Genomic DNA, 19,738 nt, shown 5'->3' on the forward strand with positions numbered 1-19,738 from the left:
TGCTTGCTTCTATCCTGGAGCGCCACTCAGTTATGAAACAGGGTGTCTGGCATAGCATCGCAGGGGCAAATACGTGGACGCAGACAGAATTCCTCTGAATTTGCCGAGAGCCATCATTCAGTGCCTCCCAGGACTCCTTGGAAGGGGGTTTTCTCTCGGGTGGCAAAGCCTTAAGCTGCTGAGGAAAGGGGAAGTGTGCTGAGCCCCATCCTTTGTCATGCTAGTGGTCAGTTGACCTCTGGGGCCAGAGATTTACTTCCAGGCCTTTGGGAGCATGTCCCTCTTGAGCATCAGAGCGGTGGACCGGCAGGGTGAACAGAACACTCTGCGATCTGCACTCGTTCGGGCGTCATGAATTCTTGGCCCTTAGTACAGTGAGGGCTGCAGGCAGTGCTCAGGTCCAGGGCCCCAGCAGCCCCCCCCCCCCCCCCCAAGAAAGCCACTTACCCCGCGAGGGGCAGGCAATGAGAATATAAGGGCACCTGGAGCAGGGCCCTTTCTATTCCTGCAGTTAGAGCTGATAGGTGTGAAAGGAAGATTTGAAACAAGGAAGTAGCAAAATTTAAAGGGTAACAAGGAAAATGACATAGCCCAAAGGAGGGGGCGGGCTAAGATCAGACAACACAGGGTGTGAGAAAGCAGACAGGCAGGATGGCCAAATACTGACTCAATGACTTGTTTATTGACAAGCTTGTCAGAAGAAAATGAGCCTGTCGTAGCGCACCGGGGCAGGGCTGGATTGGGATAAGGGCCGGTGTTGGAGCAGTGCGGAGCAGGCGGGCGGAAAGAGTGTGAACTCCCGGCACCCCAGGCAATGAGGGGAAAGGAGGAGGGAGAAGCGGCCAAGGGCAGGGCATAAAATCGGATGTGGACATGTGCTCAGGTGAGCTGGAGAATGGGAAGGAAGCCATTTTTCAATCCTTTTATTGCAATGAAGTTTTAAAAAGAACTCTCTGCATGCTTGGAATATTTTTCTCTTCTGAAGGAAAGGAGTGTTTCTAACAGAGCTATGGTGCGGGTGAGTTGAAAACGCAGAACTGAACACAGCACAAGGTATTCTGGGCATGGTCGCCGTTTTCATTTCAATATGGCCCCCAACTGAAGCTCTCTGGGTGGTTTTCTTACTCCCTGTTGTGCCTGCCCCCATCCCAATGGCTGTTCAGCCTATGCATTTCCAAAGGCTTTGAGTTACTGATGAAGCTAAGCAAGCATAGGGGCAAGAGGTGCCCCTGCAGTTCAAATGGAAGCTGCACATGCAACTCGCCCAATAATGGGGAGAGCTTCCTGCACAGCAGACAAGGAAGAAACTGCCTTAGAGCCACAGAGTTGGAAGAGTCCGTGACGGCCATGGGGGTGCACCCTGCTGCTGCGGACACCAATTGACACCATCCCGCACATGTGAGGCAGCTACGCATCACGGCAGGTTCTGGTCATGGAGGCCCAGCAGTCCTGGGCAGCCACACTCCATCCGCAGAGCCGCCCCTCAAGGCTGGCTTGCACGGGTCACCTTTTAAACGCTAGACAAGGACATCTCACTTCTTTTTACGTTACATTTCTCTCCAGCCCTGCATGCAGAGGAAAAGGCAGTCAAGAAAAGGATGTGTCTTTCTCCTCACCCTCACCAAACCGAGTCCCATGGAAAGCCAAAGGTGTGCGTAAAAAACAATCAAAATGACAAAACTCTCGTTTGTCAGAAGACTGAAAAATAGTCAGCTGCTTTTCAGGCTCTGGAGCATTTTGCAATTTGGGCTGTTTCCCTAGAGATTGTGGTTTGGATCCAGACTGAATTTACTCAGAGTAGACCCTTGACTAACTAACAAGTCTCAGTGATTTCAGTAGGTCTACACTATGTATCTTTTTAATTAATGTTTTATTGTGCAAAACAAAACCCCCTCCAAATTGCACTATTAAAATGGGGGAAGGGCAGGGAACACCACCCTGAAACATTACAACTTTTGAACAAAATGTAAAAAGATCCATAGCACCAGTTTTGTGTGTGTGTGTGTGTGTGTGTGTTAACATATAGCAGCACATACTGCCATTGTTAAAAATAAATTATCCATAAGCTTCAACAAGGTATCCCAAACCTCCATATATTTATCCATTTGTAAATTATGCCTAGAGGCCACCAGTGAAAAAACTAACAGTTTCATCAAATCCTATACCCAACGTGTTATGGCAGGTTGCCATTTATATTTCTAGTGTATTATTAGCCTTTTAGCTGTCAAAGGGGCACAGAAAATCAATTAATGTTGACTTTGCATTGAATTCCAAAAGATGGGTAGGTAATTTTTTAAAAAGCATATCCCTGAACATTGAAGAACTTTCCATCACAATATTTATCCAGATTATGAGCCTTCAGTAAGCATGAATCCAGCCCCTCATATACAAGCAGTGGATTTGGAGGGTTGCTTTTTAATTTAAGCTATGCTCCCCCCCCCCCCCCGTGCTCAGCAGAGTGTGCTTTTCCCTCACTGCATTGGTTTTTGGCTAGCTCAAAGTTCATGTTCCCAAACTGGTTCTATTGCATCCTCGTCCAACTTCTTGTCCCTTTCCTGGTGCAGAAGGAAGGAGGTAGATTGACCCGTTTTTGGATATTGGATATCTATATCTATTGCTATTTAAGTTCAAAGGACAGAGGCATCTTAACTCTACCACAAAGTATTACTGCAAATATTGACCCAAATATCAGCTTACTCCAGAACACTTGTTCCTCCCAACTAAATTGTCAAACTTCCTTGGATATTTTAACTTTTGCTCTGACAAATTTGACTCCAGCAAAACCCAACTATTTTGTTTCCAGTATCAAAAACACAGGTTTGGAAGTCTCTTTCCAAATAAAAAGAGGTTTTATTAAGATAATGACTGACATTTTGGTGGTGGTGGCATTGTACATCTATTGCAGCTTTTTAAGAGAAACAATGTACAAAAGAAAAAACAACTGGGCGAAGTATCTCTAGTTATTAGCATCACAGGCCTTGTCCATGCTATTATGTTGTGGATCCAAAATTTCATTCCAGAAAATTCCAAAGACTTTATCTTTCAAAAAGAAGGGAAAAAAATCAGTGAAGTCCCAACTTAATTGAATATAAATAACGTGCACTAGACATTTTAAAACTTTTTGATTTAATTACACATAAATAAATATATACAGATTTCAAAACAGCTTTGTTTGGCCTCCTTCAAGGTCTGCTTCTTGTGCTTTAATCATGTATTAATTTATTATTATTTATTCATTATTATAATTATAATTATTATTATTTTGAAATCCTGGGAGTGGAACAGGGATGCAAAATTGCACTCATCTCAGATTCAGGACAGCTGAATGACACTCGGCTAGAATGAGAGATCTCTTCCTTTTGTTGGGGAGAAAGCTGTCAGGTCATATTGGTTAATACACGTTCCAAGTAAATCATAAAGGGAAGATCCACAGATACTCCCGATTGGTCAAAATGTGTAAACAAAGTCACAGAGCTGCTCAAAGACTGGATCACTGGTAAAGGTTAGCCAGACATCCACAAGAAAGGTGAGCTTTTATAGGTGCTGCTTCCTCTCTCGCCGCCTCTCTCGTTCTCCCTGCCTTTTATCTCCAGGCCTGTCCAGCAGGACAAAAATCCACTGGTCTTTCTTGATTCCACTAACACCTTTTCATCTTTAGTTGCTCATTTTGAATGGGATCTTGGAGCTGTGAGCTTTTAAAATTAAAATATGGAGGAAAAGAAGCATTGCACATGTAACCTGGCTTCCAGTATCCACCCATGAAAATCAAACGTGTGAACAGAAACCATCACCTGCACTCCATTTAATTCAGTCTTTGTGAGGTCCATGTAAATGTTTCTGCTTCTTCAGTCCTCTCCAATCTTCACTTTTCATTGACTTCATTTCAGAAATAGATCTGTTACAGTTCAAAAACATGGTGGGAGAGAGGGGGATCCAACTGGTTTTTCTTTTCCTGAAGGAGGTAAAACCAGGCCTCCTATCTCGTGAACTGGGAACCGGGGGGGAACCCTCCTGCTAGGGAAGGCTGGAGAACTGGGCGGGTCATTTCCGATGCTTCACATCCTTTTCTGCTGTTTTGGAGTCACCAACTGGGTGCCCGTTGCCCGTGCTGTTCATGAACATTTTATCAAGCCCTTTAAGTGACTCCACCAAGTAGTTCTGGAATGCTGTGAGGGCAGCGCAGATTGCGGGGCCCCCAAAGCCATGAGTTATTAAGCTGAAGTGGGTCAAGCAACTCTGGACACCGGGATCCAGGATGAGTGTTGGGCGGCTGTTCCCAAGGGGAGAGCGATCTTGGGCCATCAAGTCAGCAAACTCTTTGCAGATTTGCCTGGAATGAGAAATGGGGAGAGGTGACCTTGAAGTGAAAGCAAAACACAGGGAAAGCCGCATGGAATCCATGTCCCCAAAACAATCTGTTCATCAGCCTGAGCTCTACCAGGGATAGCAACTCTATGGTTCGGGAGTTGTCTCGTTTTCCAGACAGCAGTTTCAGCATGATTGAAGGCTGGATCGAGTTGCTTCTGCAGATGTCCACATGATAAATCCCTGGACATGACTCAGGTACAATTTAGCATTTACTCAAAAGTAAGTTCCAATAATAAAAAAATGAATTTCAGTCGGCCAAGTGCCTGAGCCCATAACCTTCAGGTTTGACTGACAGGTAGAATTATATGCCTGCTTCTCCCTCACCTGCACCAAAATGCACAGGGCTCTGAAGGCTGCATTCCCATGCACTCTTTTTTTCTTTACAACTTTTATATACTGGTTCACATCTAAACAAACTTGGGAGCGGCAAACAATAAAAGGATTACAATTGCCATAATAAAACATATAAAGAATAAAACAACATATAAAATGTTGGGGGGGGGGGTTACAACAGACTGCAATTAAAATGGTGAATTAAAAGAATTAAACAATTAAATTAAAATAAATTCAAGACTGAAAAGACTTCTTGAAATAAAACTGGCTTTCGTGAGCAGCGAAAAGAATGTGCTGTTGAGACCTGGTTGACTGGGCAGGAAGAAGAGCCACTGAAAGGCCAGCTCCAGGTAGATGCTCATCAGCGCTGAGGTCCGTGGGGAGCTTCCAGGCACATGCCCTCCGACGACCTCAGGGGCTGGATGGGTCAGTACAGGAGGTGCTCCTCCAGTATCCTGGCCCTTAGCTCTGTAGGGCCTTACCTGCTAGCAGGAACACCCCAAGCGTGGCCAACCAGAGTGGGGAGCAAGTGCAGTTCCCTCAGCAAAGCAGATGCATGCTGGAAAGGGGCCGCTGCTGGTGACAGCCACATGGCCGTACCTTGCGCTAGCTGCAGACCAGCCTTGGGGTCAGCCCCACATAAACCCCAGATCTCAGTACAGCTACTGTTGAGAAAACTGCAGTAGGTTTTACCTCCAGGGACACATGGAAGAACATAGAAACAGAGCGAGTCAGACGGGGCTCTCCTGGGCCATCTAGTCTGACCCCTGGCTCCAGCCGGCTCCGCTCAAGATATGCCCCAGATCACATGCATGTGACTGGGACGGATCGTGCCTTGGAGCAGGCAACTTGGGCTCTTGAGCTGTGCAGTGGAACCAGGGCATGCCGCGAGGCAGCCCCGTACTTTTCTTATTAGCAGGGATCCTCCCATCAGTCACTCCACTTCTGAGCTAAGCCGCTTCTTCACAGCAGCTGGGGAAGCTAGATTTTCCCAGCCACAGTGCAGGCGTCCTTCTTGAAAAGTATTCTGGGCTGCCTTGGCCTTGTTTCGGGTTGCAAAGTGCCTGCCCCCAGCATGTGAAATTCCTCAGACTGGTATAGCCATATGGATCAGTGAAACTGACCATAATGCTGAGCTGCATTTCAGGTATGGGAACTGTCCTTTCAAAGGTATCACTATACCCTAAAGAACTCGAAATGCCCTTGTAATCATTGTAAGTCATAATTAATGAGGAGAACATTCTAAATTTATTTTTTGCAAGCTGCAATTCATTTGATTTTTTTTTTTACTCTTTTAAGACTGAATTGACGATTAAGTAGATTTTGGTGGGGAGTGAAATCATATGTGATTTGTAGGACAGCACCCGCCTTCTCAGGAATTTTGGGAATGTGATGCTTAAAATTATTGCTTTAACATTCATTTACATTCACTGTAAAAAAGGTAAATTTTGAATTTGAAAATTTTCCAAATCCCCCCAAAGTTTAATTGTGAACCTTGAAATTTTGTCAGATTTTGAATTTAGGGGGAAATTTGTTGAATTTTTTTTGCGGGGGGGGGGAGGGCAGAAGAGGCTTTTCTTCTAATCCAAAAGGGACAAGAAGTGTTGTAGGTACTCACTTGGTTGCCAGTAGCATGTTTTTCCGAGCATGGAGTTCGCCAGGGTCCGAGTGCTGGCGGCAGAGGTATTCCGCTGCAGCCTTGGCTGGGAATTCTGTCTCACACACGTAACCAAAGTCTCGGGCGAGGTGAACAGCTTCCCCTGCAAGACGAATACATGTGTGTGAAGGACGGTATGAGCCAAATCACCTACACACAGAGATATTCCAATGCGTCACTTACTGTGAAATCCGGAGCGTGTTCATTTCAAAGTAAATCACATTGAATTTGATGGAACTTACTCGCAATTAAGTGTGCGTAGGATTGTAGCCTGAATCTTGTAATCTATCCACTCTGCCCTATTCTTTAGACAACATGAATAAGGCTGCAAACTAATTCCCACTGAAATTCAGTGGAACCTTTTCTGAGTGCTTAGGCTATCCAGCAACTAAAAGCCCTTTTCTCTTTAATGAAGTGATGAACAGAGGAAACAAATCAATTTGTACATCAGCCCACACCTCAGCACCAGTGACTTTTGAAGAAATGGAAGTGTGCGATGTAATAAACAAAAGTGACTGGTTGTATTTTCAAAGGAAAACTATATCTAGCAATTGTTCATATATATATATTGATAGCAGTCTCAGTTATCCAAGTGTCATTCCATATGTGGTCAAAACTGCAATGTCCATGCTAAAGAGGGGAGGAAATGCCACGGTTTGCAGACACACACAATCAAAAAAGGCAGCAGGAGAGGAAAAAGAGTGGCAAAAAAGAGCCCGGTAAGGTTTGAACTTGCCGAGCGGATGTGAAATAATGGCAGGCTGCTGGCCACCACGGGCAAAAGGAAAACGTGGGGAGAGGAAAGAGAATTTCTGGAGTTTTCAATAAAATACTCTGCACCTCAGTGTTTTGTTCTGGGTAGACACCAACTTTAAATATATACTTCTTTGCATATCTGGTCCACTTGTGTTGAAACTTGTGCATTATTGCTAGAAAGTGGTATTTTGAGAAGTATGTATTTCATATGTATTCGTTGATACAGACATCTACAGACATCTTTCTTTTGCTGTAATGTCACAGTAACAAGAACTTAAAAAGCAACAGGCACACACCCCACCACCTGATGCTGAAGAATCTGCACTGGTGCAGGCTCAAGAGAGTCAGGGTCACAGAAATTCAAACGTATCTGAATCCACTGTGGATTTCTCCAACATCCGTGGCCTCACCTGCCCTGGTCCCAAGCCAGCGCAGCTCGCATCACATCACGGCTGCCCAGAGCAGGCTAAGATTCACCCGGCGGCACCTGGCAGCCACTGTGGCATTGCGGCTGGCCACGAGCCACTATCTGCCAACCGATGTCATGGCTCAGCAAGCGAGCCTCAAAGAGGAGTAAGCGCCTTCTGAGAACTACCCTGGCAATTAAACTTGACTCCTGCTGACGAATCAAAGAAAATCCAGGTTGGGAATGGAAGACAAGGAAGCGTTCCGTCATGCTGTGCGTAGTTAAACTGTGGGTTGCGTGGCCATTGGAGGCATCGATGGCCTTTATCCGGACAGCTTTAAAAGGGACCGGACAAGGTGGGGGGGGGAGGCAGCTATTCATGGTTACTGCTACTGAGGCCTCTATGAATCCTCCAGGACTGGAAGCAGTGTGGCTGTATACACGAGATGCCGGGGAACATGGGCAAGCAGGGATCCTGCAGGCACCTGGTTTGCCACAGTTTGGCAGAATACTGGACTGGACGGATTACTGGTATGATACAGCGTGGCTGTTCGTCCATTCTTTTTGAATGCCGGGGGGCAGGAATGGGGAGAGAAACCTCTGCATACTTCCCTAAGGAGTAAAACCTTTTTCAACAGTCTTCATTAAAATTCCCTCTTTAAAATGATTGTCTCCACACTAAGTTTGTTTATTGATTAAGTATAGCCACAGTCCTAGAATTAAAGGGCCCTCTGGGTGTTTAAAAATATGTTTTCAAATGTCAAAGAAAACGCTCCACATGCAGTCTAAGAAATGTGACTTGTAGCAAAGCTCCATTCAAAGCAATTGGGCAGGACTGATTGGCCCTTTGGGGGGCATAATGCTAAACTATTATTTAGTAGTAATGGAATGAGCCCCGTCTTCCTTTCTGCTCTGCCCTCCCTTCCCCACACCCTGTCCAAGCATCCACAAAACCTTTTCTTCCCTCTTTTGAACTAGGTCCCAGTTCCATCTGAATGCCAGAAAGCAGCAATTAATTTATGCCATGGCTTATTCAAACAAACCAGGATGAAACTGTGGTTTGTGATCATGGCTTCTCCTAAAATTTTAGAGTTGGAAAGGGTTGTTAGAGGTCATTTAGTCAACCCCCCTTTTAAGTACAGCTTGCATCTATGGAATCCTTCTGCAAGATATGGAAGTCAAGCAAAGGGGACCCTGTCACTTCCTAAGAAAGTCTTTTCCACCGTCACACAGCTCGCACGGTGAGGAAGGCTTCCCTCATGTTCTACCCAAATCCATTTCCATGCAATTCCCACCCACTGGGCACTAGTGCTGTCTTCTGCTTAACCTTTTGCATGATCCTGCCCTGAAGACTCCAGCTGCGTCTCCCCGGATCCTTCTCTATTCCAAGTTAAAGACACTTAATTCTTTCAACCACTCCTCACAGGACTTGCTCTTCAGATCCCTTGCCATCCTGCTTTCCTTGCACTGGACATGCTCCAGTTTTCCAGTGCCCGTAAAATGTGCTACCCAGAACTCCAGAGGCATCCTGACCAGTGCAAAACAGGGTGGAGCCATTTCCCCTTGAAATCTCAGCACTGAGCTTCAGTTACTACTGTTCAAGATTGCATTTGCTTTTTTAGCAGTCACTTCACAACTGCTGGCTCATGTTCGTGTCATGATCAGGTTCCTGAAACTGCCAAGTTTCGTCACCCCATCCTATATTTGTGCCTTTGATTATTTTGTACTTCAAACACTCAGCTATGCAGATCCTTTCTGCTGTATTTCATCTTGGTGGTCCTTCTTTGTTAATCATAATTTAAACTAAGCACAGCTTTGCAGGTTTAGACACAGCGGCAGCATTACATCTGAGCCAGTCCAAACTGTTCCTTGGTTCTGCCATTTGTATTCTGCTGGGGGAAGAAAAAGCCCTTGAAAATTGTCTGGCCAAAGCAAAAAGCTGTTTCATCCTGCATTCTCCCCACATTCTGCTGGCTGGCCAACATAGTAAGAGGGTGGATTTGCACCGACTGGGCTTTCCTTACAGGGAATAGGACGGAGGCGTGACACCCAGGTGTTGGTTTCATTCTCCCAGAGGGGTTCTCTCAGCTGGGGGGAAAACACTGACCAACAGGCGTCTAAAAAGCAGCTTCCTCTAAAGCAGGGGTCTCAAACTCCACTGACCTGGGGGAAGTCTGGGTGAGGCTGGGACGCATCAAGTATTCCACCCCCGCGGTGGTGGGGGGGCCGCTCATCCCGCCTCGCTCCCGGAGGCCGCAGGGCCCCCCCCGTGCCCCGCCCATCCCGGCAATTGGCCCGCGGGCCGCGCCTTTGAGACCCCTGCTCTAAAGAGTCACATGAAAGAAACAAGTGAAACAACGTTCCCTTTCCCTCCATTCTTCCACATGGATCTGTCTACGGAAAAGCAACAGCTGCATTCCAGGCCAATGCATACAACAAATCAGACTCAGAGAGACAGGGAGTGACTCCCCCGCCCCCCGCCCCAATTCACTGTCTCCCTGTTCACTGACTGCTGATGTGTGTTCTCCACCAAAGGTCCCAGAGGTCTGGATGTCTTTGGAGGAGAAGCACACTGGTCTGACCTTTCTTGTTTTCTTCAGAGGATGGTAAGAATAAACCTGCATGGCCATGAGAGCTAGAAACTTGCTGGGTTTGCCAGGGCGTCCAACAGCAGCGTCTGCTCGTGATGGCTAAAGAGAAGCCCTGCCTCCCACAAAGAGGGCACAAAAGGCACTGGCAACTAGGTTAATACACTTGGGACAGATGGCCTAATCCAGCAAGCAGCAGGGGAGCTGAGATGAATTAACGCTGCCTGTCTAAGCGGGGTCTCAGGGGCTGGGTGCGATCGATTACCATCAGCTCCAATTATTTCCACAGGGATGCTTGAGGATGGATCAATTGCACCAGTGAGAGGGCATTTCCACTGAGGATGGATACGCAGCCTGAGTGGGGTGCCCCACGGAGGCCTGGATGCTCCACACAGAGGCGAGGCAGGCAGGCTGTGTCTCTCGGTGCTCCTCCACGTCCGGAGTCCCTCCTTGCTCCCATATTCCTGAGCAAAGCCTGCAGCGCTGTGCACAAGCTGCGTGGCTGAAAACCTGCACCGCGTGCAGAGGCGGCAGGGGAGGAGCTGATCGGCTCTCCCATTCAAACGTTCTGATCGGCTGCAAAGGACCCTTCCCTAGAAAGTTGCTGCGAGGCGGCCCTGACAGTGACCGTCTGGAGATCAGAGCTGCTGTGAGGCCGCCTTCCAGAACAAACTTCCAGGGTGGAGACCTGGTGGAGAAAATGCCATTCCCCCCCCCCCCCGGCTCTGCAACTGCCCGAACAACTCACAGCTCTCTGCTTTCTTTCCCAAGCACCTGGCACAGGTGGGCTGGGGCTTTTAAGCACCCTTGGCAAGGTCCCTTTTATCAGCAGGTGCCCAGCCATGCCCCCTCCTGCCTGCCCTTGGCACCGGCCCTTTGCACCTTTCTCCGCTCTAAAATACGTCTGGCACTTTCATTTTAAAAAGACTCTTCTTTACCACTGAAATGGGCCTTGGCAGTGAAGCCAATCCAATCAGAGCAGTTCTGAGCAAAGGGAGAATCTGCTTCCCAGTGGGGACTGGGACCAGCCCAGTGATATTGCACAAGCCCGGTTACTGCTCTGAACTGGAAGAACCAGTGCCTTGTTCTTTGACTTTGCCCCAACCCAAAGTATCAACAGTTCTTGGATCGTGCAAGAGGCTGTGCGTGTTTTGGAGATGCAATGAAACATTTCACTGCCGATTTCAGGCTTATCAGCAAGGGCTCAAGGCTGTCTTCACACCTACGAGGGTTCTTAGGTCCACTGGCTGAGTGATATAATGTGAGCACTGGCTAGTCAAGGTTCTCACTTTTCCACTACCAAGGTCATTCTGCTTCAGTTCCCTCTCCCTCTCCCAGGGGAAAAAAAAGTTATTTCTTTTCCTAAGAACTGCTAGCCTTCTCATTCTAAGCTTGGAGAAGCTTTGATGTTCCAGTCTATTATTGGAATGGGCTGCTCCTTTCTGACTATGCCGTGCACACATTGTTTCATTTCTTTTCCTACTGTTTCATCGTACTTGTACTGTTTCTTATGATGTTGTGAGCTGCCCTGGAAAAGTAAAGGGAAGGTGGGTCATGTTTTCTGTTCCAGTTGATGCTCATGGTCTTTTCCCTGCGGTTGCTGCTCCCCTGGCCCGAAAAAGAAGCAATGCGTCTCCCTGAAAGAGGACAGAGGGGGGCAGAGTGGAGGCTGGGGTTGTGGCACCCAGATCAGGGAACCCCCTTCCCGCTCCAGAGGGGCACACTTAGCCCCCTCTTTGCTGGCCTTCAGGCAAATGGCAAAGCTACTTTTATTTCACGAAGACTTTGCTCTTTCTTACTCCTAGTATCCTGACATTGTATCTTATACTGCATTTATCGTTGTTCTAAAATGGCCTTGATTTTTAATTCTTTTTGTGAGCCACCTTGAGGGCCTGGAAGGCAGGTTATCCATATTTCCAATCACAGCTGAAGCTCAACCTTCTCATTTAAAATTGAAAGTGAGCACATTTTGAACACTAAACTTTCAGACATACATGGGTTCTCCTGGGAAGAATTCCAAGTTTTGCCAAAGAGAAGGAAGCCTTACCTTCCACCAGTGATGTTAGCAAGGTGACATTAGCTGCCTTGCGTCGCCCAGCAGGTAAATTTAACCCTATCTTCTCCAGCCTTTCCCTTAAACATCTTCCACCATTTTTAGATTTTGCCCTAAGAGAAAAAGGCAGAGAGGTGAAATTGCTTGAGCGGATCGAATAGCAAACAGGCAGAACCAGATGCCAAATAGCATGTTTTAGAATTTTAACCCATGCTACTCCTTCAGCAACCATGGGGAACACAGGACATCATTTTAAAGTGAGGTCCAAGAGACTAAAACCACAAGAAGATAATTATTGCCAAATTAACTGGTCTGTAGATGTTCTGCCATGCCCCAGAAACCATGCCAAAACCATAGTTAACCCCACAGTGGGTGGCAAAACTCATTTTATCCCCTCCCCTGGGGGAGCACACATGCCTTGGGGTGTTCACAGGCCTTGGTCACGGGGGCCGGGACAGCAACCTCTGGCTGAATCGTGACCTGGGCAGGTTCTAGACTGCAGCTTCGGGCCAGACTAACTGCCCCAGAGACCTGCCCTAGAGCCCTTCTCCTGTAGGATGACCACTTATGGGTCCCAAAAGAGATGCCACAAGGGGCACAGATCTGCATAAAATGTACATGTGTTAGATGTACAGGTGCAACTTTGTATGTATGTATGTATGTATGTATGGGAACCGATTTCCTGTAGTGTGGCAGACTGTGACTGAGTGGCCTGGGGGTCGGGGTGCTCAGTCCACTGCCCAAGCGCTTGCTGCTGAGGAGCCATAGCTATGATGGTTCCTGGACTGGATGGCCCTTCACAGAAGGGAACCTTCCAACAGAGGATATTTCGCTTATAAGAGGAGAAAGGATTGGCCCTAGTTTTGTGTCTGACAAACTGGAGGTCATGTTGCTAACACTTCTGGCTTGGTTCTGACGGTGGTCTTCGTCCAAAATAATAGTTCAAACTGACGAACAACAAGTAATAAACACAACAGAAATAGCAAATCAACTCATTTTACTTACAGCCTAGAACAGCCTACACAGATTTTTTTTAAAAATAAAAGTTTGAGGAAAGAGAGAGGTACTGGGGTGTGTTTATTGTTTGTAAAATGGGGGAGGGTCTTTTATCTACCTGATAACTGGTGGCTTTGCTCCTTCAAAGTAGTAGAAAACTGTCTGAAAATGGCATGTCGTTTGAATGGAAGACAGAGAAGTTACAAACAGGAGAAGAACTCCTGGCTTTTTCACTGACAGTTTGTAGGATGAATGTCTTTCTAAACTGATAATAAAATGGGGGTCCTTTGCCCCCCCTGTCGATAATTCATGGCTCTGGTCTTTGGAGGGGAAGGAACATGTCTCAAGTTTTATACAGGTAGGACGTAAAACACTGAAGTTATAAGCAACCAAATACTAGCGTTTTCTGTTGAAAGCAATGTCCAACAAAACCCCATGACAATTGGAAAGCTGGTGCAGAATCAGCCACAAAATCCATGGGTTTTCTCGTGCCCTTACCTCCGGAGGACGCCCCCAAGAAGAGACGCGTTGAGGCATTCGGGGGGTGAAAGTCGCCTCTGAACTTCCCCAACTGTCACTTTGTACTTCGAGGTGGAGCTGAGCAGGGACAGCCGTCCTGGCACGGAGCAGAACACTTCGTTCGGGTTTGTCACCCCTCCTATCAGAGAGTCCTTATTCATTGTCAGGGAGGAGAGGGAGGTGCCATTCGCTTTTGAGGGGATGGGCACTGGAGGGAAAGAGTGAAAACATAGAGTGAAGTGGTGCAAAGCCGGAGAACAAGCAGCACATCCTAGGAGTCATTTTTGTTACATATGGAGCAATTTCAGAGGGGTGTATAAATGCTGGTCTTGGGCACCATCTGCTAAAGGACTAGACCTGTACGCCACCCACCATTTTAATTACCCATAATGCTCTGAAGCATGACAGCATTGTGGGAAATTAAAATGGCAGGCTGCTCAAGATCACTGAGTTCTGATTACAGCCTTGCTGCTTCCCGGTAAAGTCGGTGAAGTCTCCCCAAGGATTCCCCATATTTGGAGCCTTCCATGCCTGCCATATGAGTGTGTATACAACTCCCAGCATTCCCCAGCCAGCAGGAAGCTTACATGTCCATTTAGTCAGATGCGGGAAACATTGTTTGGTTTTGCAGACTGAGATATATATGGAGAGATAAAGAAAACAATTCTGAGCAGTACTGCCTGAAGGCCATGAAATTTTATTTATTGCATTTGTATACCACACCATAGCCAAAGGCTCTCTGGGTGGCTCACAGTGCAATATAAATATAATTAAAATACAGATAAAAATAAATAACAATAGAACCATATAAATAGGAAACAGGAGGAAAATAAGCACAATTTGACCTATAACAATGATCAATACAATGTTTTATATGGACATATTTTACATATTAATTGTTTAATGTCTATTAGAATATATTTTATTATTATTTATTTGTTATTTGCATTTATATACCACACTAGTAGCCCAGAGGGCTCTCTGGGTGGTTTACAAACATTAAATTTGGTACACTACTTAGAAATTTAATTGTATTTAAATATATTAAATAAGTGATCCTATGCAAGTTTAGGCCATAACAAGCCAAGAGCTTGCAAACACAAGAGAAGGTATCTGCCAACGGAGTACAAGACACGTCATACTTCTGAAAGAGTGGGTTCTAGTCCATAAAGACTTTATCAGAAAAAAAACCAGTTTGTCTTTGGGAAGCCACAAATGTTGTTGTTCTTACAGATGTGGGAAAATAACCAAGGAGTATTGGAACGTGGTACTTACTATTATCAAAGGCAAGGTTAATAGAGACTGAAAGCTATTTACGCCACAATTTAGTCTGCTGAATGAGAGGTTGGGTTAAGACAAAAAAACAGAGATTTTCAAGAGAAAACTGGAAAAGAAAAAAAGGGATCTTTGGTGGACAAGGGCTGTGGTGCGCTGGAGGGGGATGCAGACATGAATGGGGGCACAAGGAATCAAGGGGGAGGTAACAGTATTTGTGGGGAACTCTAAGCTTTCCAGAGCCAAGGGAAACATCTCTGTCTCTGCACTCCTGAAACACACTGGAACCAAGCGCAACCCCCTCCAGCCAACGGTGCTTGCCTGCATAGCCCCGAGTGCCCGCTGGAAATGAAAAACCAAAAATGAGTGTGCAGCTGAATTCAATCAACACAATAACCCACATTCGGGGGTTGACTACGGATTGTAACTGAACAATGGAATGCCTGAACCCAGTGAAAATAACTCGCCATTGTGAGCAACCCACAGTTCACAACCCCACAACAAGCTGTGGGTCCCCTTTATGGGGAACATCTTACCATGGCTGGGTTAGACAACACAACCCCTTGGAGTGTAGTTATCAAAGTGTCTGAACCCAGACAAGGTGCAGGTGTTCATGGAACTCCTCGTTGGAAGAGAATGGGTGGAGTGGAACCCCAACCAGGAGCTCTCCTCTTAATGGGGAATGGATGCTGCAACATTTTGTTGTATGCTAGACCAGTGGCATACAGTATGAATGCATGCAGTTACAACAGTTAAGCAACTGCGGGCAGGCGCCATTCAAACTGATAGCAAAATTTTAGAAAATAGTGCTATAATAATATAGTGCTTATAACATAGCTCATTTCTTAACGATTAGCCCAATAAAGCAGCTAAGTTACTTACTGATCCTCTGTCTTTTTATTTGTGGATAGATTATTATCCTGTAATACAATTCAAAGCAAAATATAACGACTAAGCAAAGTGAGTTCAAGGTTTCCAAACATGATGAGTTGAATCCAGAGCTAGTAAACCTGTTTATACAAATAGGACTTCAGAGAGTCATGATTAAATTAAGACCCATTAATTTCAATGATGCTACTCTAAGTCTGGATCCAAAACTACATCTACATTGAGCTAAATCAATGGCAAACTGTCTAGTCTTGTTCCAGTCATACCTACAAATCAAGAATAACTGCTCAGATGCAGAAGACTTAATGGCTAATATCTGAAGGCTTTGGATATTGTTGGCCTATGGATTCAATTGCCTTTAACCACTAGTCATACTGGCTGGGACTGATGAGATCTACAAGGCCAGAATCCTTTCAATCCAACAACCATAAAACCTTGTGATTCCCTTCCCATATTGCACAATCCTCACCATTCTATGTGAGAAAAAGCATGAAATGCATGGGAGAATTGGCTCACATGCACACATTTCATGAGCTTATTCAAACCAGGAAGCCATCAAAGGGTTTGGTTCCCCATTTATCTTCCCCACTGAAGGGACGGGATGTGCATGTGACAGTTTACTTGCCAGTTTCATGCCACTGACCATGGAGAATCGCTTTCACTCTAGGGGACGTGTTGTGTCTGAAATGCCCCTGGGATGACGGTTTCCTATCATCACAACTGGATACTTGATTTTAAATTAATATTTGTGCTGTTCTTTTAATTTCTACTTTGTACTTTCATGTAACACTCATCTGAACGCAACGGGCAGGCTATTCTGGTTTCCATTGTATAAATGGGGAGGGGGGAATTAAGTAAAATTCCTGCCCCAGGTCATAGCCAGGATCCCAGCTTGGGATCACTCTTGGTTCTCACCCTGATTCAGTGGAACATTGCAAATACACGAGGCAACCAGGAGTAGTCAATGAGGGCTGCGCCGCAAGTGCTTGTAGCGTTCACTTTTTGGGAAGCCCAGCTAGGGGAAGCCGGTGTCCTCTTTTATGGAGGGCAGTCCTTTGTTCAAAGGCATCCTCTGTTTGAAGCACTGACCTGTCCAATTTTGGTATAAATGTACTTAAGAACCTCAGCTCATTCACACTGAACACCTGGAGAAGCAGGAAAAGAGGTCCCCTAGTTACAGTTTTCTGCACTGTAGTGAAATGGATTGTGATAAATAAATAAGTAAATAAGTAACTTTGGCAAATACATAAATAAATCTGTTTCAGTTGTGATATATTTCACAAAATAAAATAGCATGAGCAGGTCTGATATGCAAATTGCTGTTCTTTCTTATTCTCTTTTTCCCTAATGTATTTCCTCTCTTGATGATGCATTCATTGCCTGTTTTGGGGCAATTCACTCTATCCTAAAATCACTGAAACATGCACTAAAATTGAAAGACTGCAGGCTCAACATTGCCCCCATGATGGCAGGAGCTGTTTTCTTTCTCCCCTTTCACTTTTCTTTTGTTTGTTTTAAGTATTTTCAACTACAGTCAAGATTCACTGGTTAGGGTGTAGAAGATACTGTATATGCCAAAGTCTGTTTGGAAATCAGGTTGCATTTTAGCACAGCTTCTCAAAAGCATCTTTGCAAGCTGCAAAAAATTGTGGCTGCTCTCAGTTGTTGAAGTCTTGGCATTCTTTGCTACAGAACAATCGTTCCAGAACGTATGTTCCTTCCAACTGCACACCTGGCCTAATGGAAAGGTCATCAAATCACCACATTTTATAAAGGAAATACACAAGCCCAAACTGGAAGGGCAGCTTCAAAACTCAATCAGAAAGGACTAAGCAGCGGGAGCCCATTAAGAGGGCCGTGACAATCAGTACATTGTGAGCCAGCAGCTCCCCAACTTGTTAGCAGAACTATAAAACTCCAGCACATGTTATATAAAAATGGCAAGGCTTTCGGCGCTGAAAGATGAATGCAAGTCAGCTGAGGAGCACGGAGCTCTTACTCAGCGTGGGATCCCACCAAAAGAGCGAACTGGCAGAGTGACTTCAGAGAGGCTGGTAGCCAAAGGTTTCCCTCCCTTCTGAATTCAAGGGCCCGGTTATACCTTTCAATCCTCGAACTGCGTAATGGATGCACAAGAGGGCAAGATCTGTGGCTCTCCCCAAAGATCTGGTCTGATGCCATGGTCAAAAAAAAAAAAAAAAAAAAAACCCTCTCTGGTTCAAATGATGCCTCAAATATAAACCTACTGAGTAGCTTTAGCAAGTCAACCTCACTTTTTCTTTTGCAACATGGGAATAGCAATACTGGTCTAGCTTGAAAAGTTGTTGCAAAGAGGGTGGTGAGGCATGTGATGTACTCTGAACATACCTTCACATAGGTATTAGGATCCACCTGGGGGCATTCTTCCCTGTCCCGCCTTTGAAAGCTGTATTTTCCGTCGAGATGCAAGGCAGGGCCTTCCTGGTTGTGGTGCCCCAGTTCTGTGGTGCCTTCCCCTCGGAGACCTAGCCGGTGCTGACAGTGGCTCCTTTTCAGCTCCACGTGAAGCTCTTAATGACCATCAGCTGATTTGTCTGTTGGGGTGTCAGTGCTGATTTTATACTGGGGATGAGTACTGTGGCCTGCAGTTTCACACTGAATTTTTATTTTTGTATCCCACCCTGAGCATGATTGATACAGGGAGGGCTCCGAGTCCCTGAAAATTGGGAGAGGCATCATCAAGTCTCAGACCAAGCTCAGGAATCTGAGTCTATTGGGAAAACAATGCCCACCTCAAAGCTGAGGCAGCACTACACCCCCCCCCCGAATTCTTTTTATTCTTCTGTGTTATTTCAGCCAGAAAAGCCCCCTCATCCACGATTCTCCAACACCATCCCCCTACTCTCTAGTGGTGGCAAATGGGAGGAGGGTCTCTTGACTGCATATGCCTCTGGCCCATAGGCTCGAGAAAAGTGGCATTCCCAAGGAATAGGGCCATCTTGGAAGCCATGGGGAAAGCGCCTTTCCCAGTCCTCCTTTTCAACAGGGCCAGTGGAGAAACCTCCCTCCCTTCTTCCCACCCTCCCACTTCCTGTGTTACTGGAGCAGCAGTAGCAACCTAATAAGTGGGTGGGCAGGAAAGAGCGAAGGGTGCGCAGGATGGTAGGTCAAGAAGAAGGGACGACTCACACTGTCAGGAGCAGGACTGGTTCTGGATCAATCTGAATTGGCTCAAGTTAATCCAAGTTATTGCCTAGCTCACTTTACTTTGAGCCATTCTGATTTGAGCCTGGAGCAACCATTCCAGTGTTACCTTACCAGGCTCCTGCTAGCCAGCCTGTAATCCAGGTCTATGGACCACCCACATCTCTCTTAAACCTACCTTTTTTATTATTTCATTATAAAACAGGGAGCTTCTAACTCAGTATCCTGCTCTGTTCATCAAGAAATTAGGAATGTCAGTAGTGTATCTGCAGAGCAGCACAGCTCCCCCTGGTGGCTAGACAGAGCATGCCGCCTGGTTCACCTTGCAGGTACCTGCACGGCTGGTATCAGGCCTGTAGGTGCTTGTGGGGATTAGAAGCTGTGCAAGCATGAAAATCTGCTGGAAGCCATAGGAGGGGCTCTGGAAGGATGCTCAGCCCTGCCGAGCTTTGCCTCAGCAACACAAACTTTTGTGGGGCTGCTTCAGCTTCCTTAACCCACGTCCAGTTCTGCAATGATATTTTCTGTGCCTGACTCTACCTTCACCTCCGGAACTGCTGTGCCTTGCCAGCATCCAATGCTTGCCTGTCCTGGATGTTGGCTTTGCCCCTAGTCCTACCACGCCTTCCTGCCAGCTAACGCTTGCCTTTGCTGGCTCTGCTTTGCCTCAGGATCTGCCATGATCTGCTGGGGTCTGGTTCCTGCCTCTCACCTTC

General features: G+C 46.2%; 1 protein-coding gene across 1 annotated transcript in view; it reads right to left on the bottom strand.

Moving 5' to 3' along the window:
* Positions 1–3,847: 3,847 nt before the first annotated feature.
* The window catches only part of TFAP2E (transcription factor AP-2 epsilon), a 68,032-nt gene continuing 52,141 nt past the window's right edge, over positions 3,848–19,738 (bottom strand). Inside the window, exons 4-7 of the mRNA XM_044425286.1 lie at positions 13,656–13,884; positions 12,156–12,274; positions 6,320–6,461; positions 3,848–4,330 (exon numbers count right to left, since the gene is read on the bottom strand). Coding sequence (XP_044281221.1) covers positions 4,042–4,330; positions 6,320–6,461; positions 12,156–12,274; positions 13,656–13,884 — 779 coding nt within the window. The 3' untranslated portion in view covers positions 3,848–4,041. The remainder of the gene's footprint in view (positions 4,331–6,319; positions 6,462–12,155; positions 12,275–13,655; positions 13,885–19,738) is intronic.

This window comes from Varanus komodoensis, unplaced genomic scaffold (genome assembly GCF_004798865.1).
Source record: "Varanus komodoensis strain SLA01 unplaced genomic scaffold, ASM479886v1 scaffold15, whole genome shotgun sequence".
NCBI lineage: Eukaryota > Metazoa > Chordata > Lepidosauria > Squamata > Varanidae > Varanus > Varanus komodoensis.